This window comes from Mus caroli, chromosome 17 (genome assembly GCF_900094665.2).
Source record: "Mus caroli chromosome 17, CAROLI_EIJ_v1.1, whole genome shotgun sequence".
Lineage (NCBI taxonomy): Eukaryota > Metazoa > Chordata > Mammalia > Rodentia > Muridae > Mus > Mus caroli.
This window is the reverse complement of record NC_034586.1, coordinates 16,483,301-16,485,164: the sequence shown is the minus strand read 5'-3', so window position 1 is coordinate 16,485,164 and position 1,864 is coordinate 16,483,301. Positions and strand designations below refer to the sequence as shown.

At 48.7% G+C, this 1,864-nt stretch overlaps 1 protein-coding gene across 1 annotated transcript in view; it reads right to left on the bottom strand.

Annotated features, from left to right (window-relative positions):
* Positions 1-433: 433 nt before the first annotated feature.
* Positions 434-1,864, bottom strand: part of Ppp2r1a (protein phosphatase 2 scaffold subunit Aalpha) — a 19,830-nt gene continuing 18,399 nt past the window's right edge. Inside the window, exons 14-15 of the mRNA XM_021186416.2 lie at positions 1,016-1,107; positions 434-891 (exon numbers count right to left, since the gene is read on the bottom strand). Coding sequence (XP_021042075.1) covers positions 875-891; positions 1,016-1,107 — 109 coding nt within the window. The 3' untranslated portion in view covers positions 434-874. The remainder of the gene's footprint in view (positions 892-1,015; positions 1,108-1,864) is intronic.

Sequence of the window (1,864 nt, the reverse complement as noted above, 5' to 3'; positions counted from 1 at the left end):
ACATGGTGGTGCCCAGCTGGTTCTAACTTCATAAAGACTTCCTACAAGGCACTGGTGTAGGTGTATGCTGAGACTTTTCACAGGGCCCTAACCAAATCTCCTGGTAGGCAGGCTTGACCTGCAGAGGTACATATGGATTCACCACCCAAAGTGACGTCACAGGAAGTAGGGAGCTCCACACTCACAGGTATTATCTCAGTTATGCTGTACAAAACTCTGCTCTGCCAGTGCCTGAAAACCTGAACTGCATCACAGGACATTGCCCTGAGCAGTCTCTGGATACTGCTGTGTCTCCGGCTGCCCTCCTGCTGGATCCCAAGTGCACACTCTTGTGATAGCAGGAGTGATATCTGCAGGAAGGTCTCCTCAGAGAAAGCAGAGAACAAGCCACGAGGCAGTGGGCTTTCCTACATTCCAATTACTAAGACTAGAGGACCAAGTATTTCTACACCTTTATTTCTCCGTGTACAGTAGGGAAAGGAATAAAATAAAAATGGCACAATTGACACACAGAAAACATGGTTGGGGTTGGGAAAGGGTGGTGGTAAGTAGATGGGGGAGGGGTCCCCATTACAGCAGCAAAAGCCAGTGACCTAGGATGCTCCCATCTCTCCCAATATGGGCAGGAAGAACCAGCCCTTCTTTTCAGGCTGCTGTCCTGCAACAACTTGTACTGCTCCAGCCCCTTGGGAGGTGGACAGAGAAGTCTTCCCAGGCTACAGAGGAGGAACCGAACCGTGCTGGGGGAGGAGCCTGGGGTCAGACCATGCACAGGGAGTGACAGTCATTTGCCCCCACCACCTCCCTAAGGGAGGTAACTTTGTGGGGGTTGGAGGGTGGACACCAGAGGCCGGCAATGCTTCTTCTTCCAGCATCAGGCAAGAGAGAGAACTGGGGAAATAAGAACAATATGTCTCAGAACCACACCACATTCTCCAACCACACTTCTGAGTGCTGCCCCATTCCCAGGAGCCCTCACCCTTCTGCCAGAGGCTCTACACTCTCAGGCCCTTACCAGTCAGAGCCTCCTGGGCAAAGTACTTGACATCCACATCCTGGTCCTGGGTCAGTTTCTCCAGGATGGGCTTGACTTCACTCTGCAGGGTGCTGGAAAGTGAAGGGAAAAGAAGATAGTGAGATAGTCTTGCCTTGGATGGATGTGTGTGTGTGTTCAGGGGTGGGGTGGGGTGGGGGAGTGGTGTCCACAGGTAGAAAGAGGGCTCCCGTGAAGGTAAGTATCAAGACAGGAACACACCAAATCATAAGGCAGAGTATAGAACATGGACACAAAAAGCATACACATGGAAAATTCCTGTTTCCTAGGCTTGTAATCAAATAGTTAAGCAGGGAAAGCTCTTGGGTTAGCACAGGACGTGAGCAAGTCTGACAAAGTACAGCCCACAGGCCTTGAAGCTGAGCTAACAGATTCCTTTAGTGACTGAATCCATGCTCACTGAGGTATTGTATACTTAGTATGAATACAAAAATATATCACTCTAGATTCTTGCTCAGATAAGCCAAGACTACAAGACAAGGCCAGTAAGAGGCAAGATGATCAAAGGCTTCTTGGTTTTAAGGGGCCTAGAAGTGGCAAATACTTTTTATGTAAGGAGACATGGAGGAATATGCCTATTCTGTAAGGAAGGAAGACAGACCTTGGATAGAAAGGCTGTGGAGCAACTATGAGACATACAGGCATCAAATGTTGGCAGACTGCTCCTCTATCCTCCATATAACCACTGTCCTCGTTTCTACCTCCTAGAGTTGTGCTTGTGTTGTTATTTGCTTGCTTGCTTTGTTACTTTTTGGGAAGCAGGTCTTTCTATATAACTTTATGTGATCTCAAGCTACATACCCCACCCTG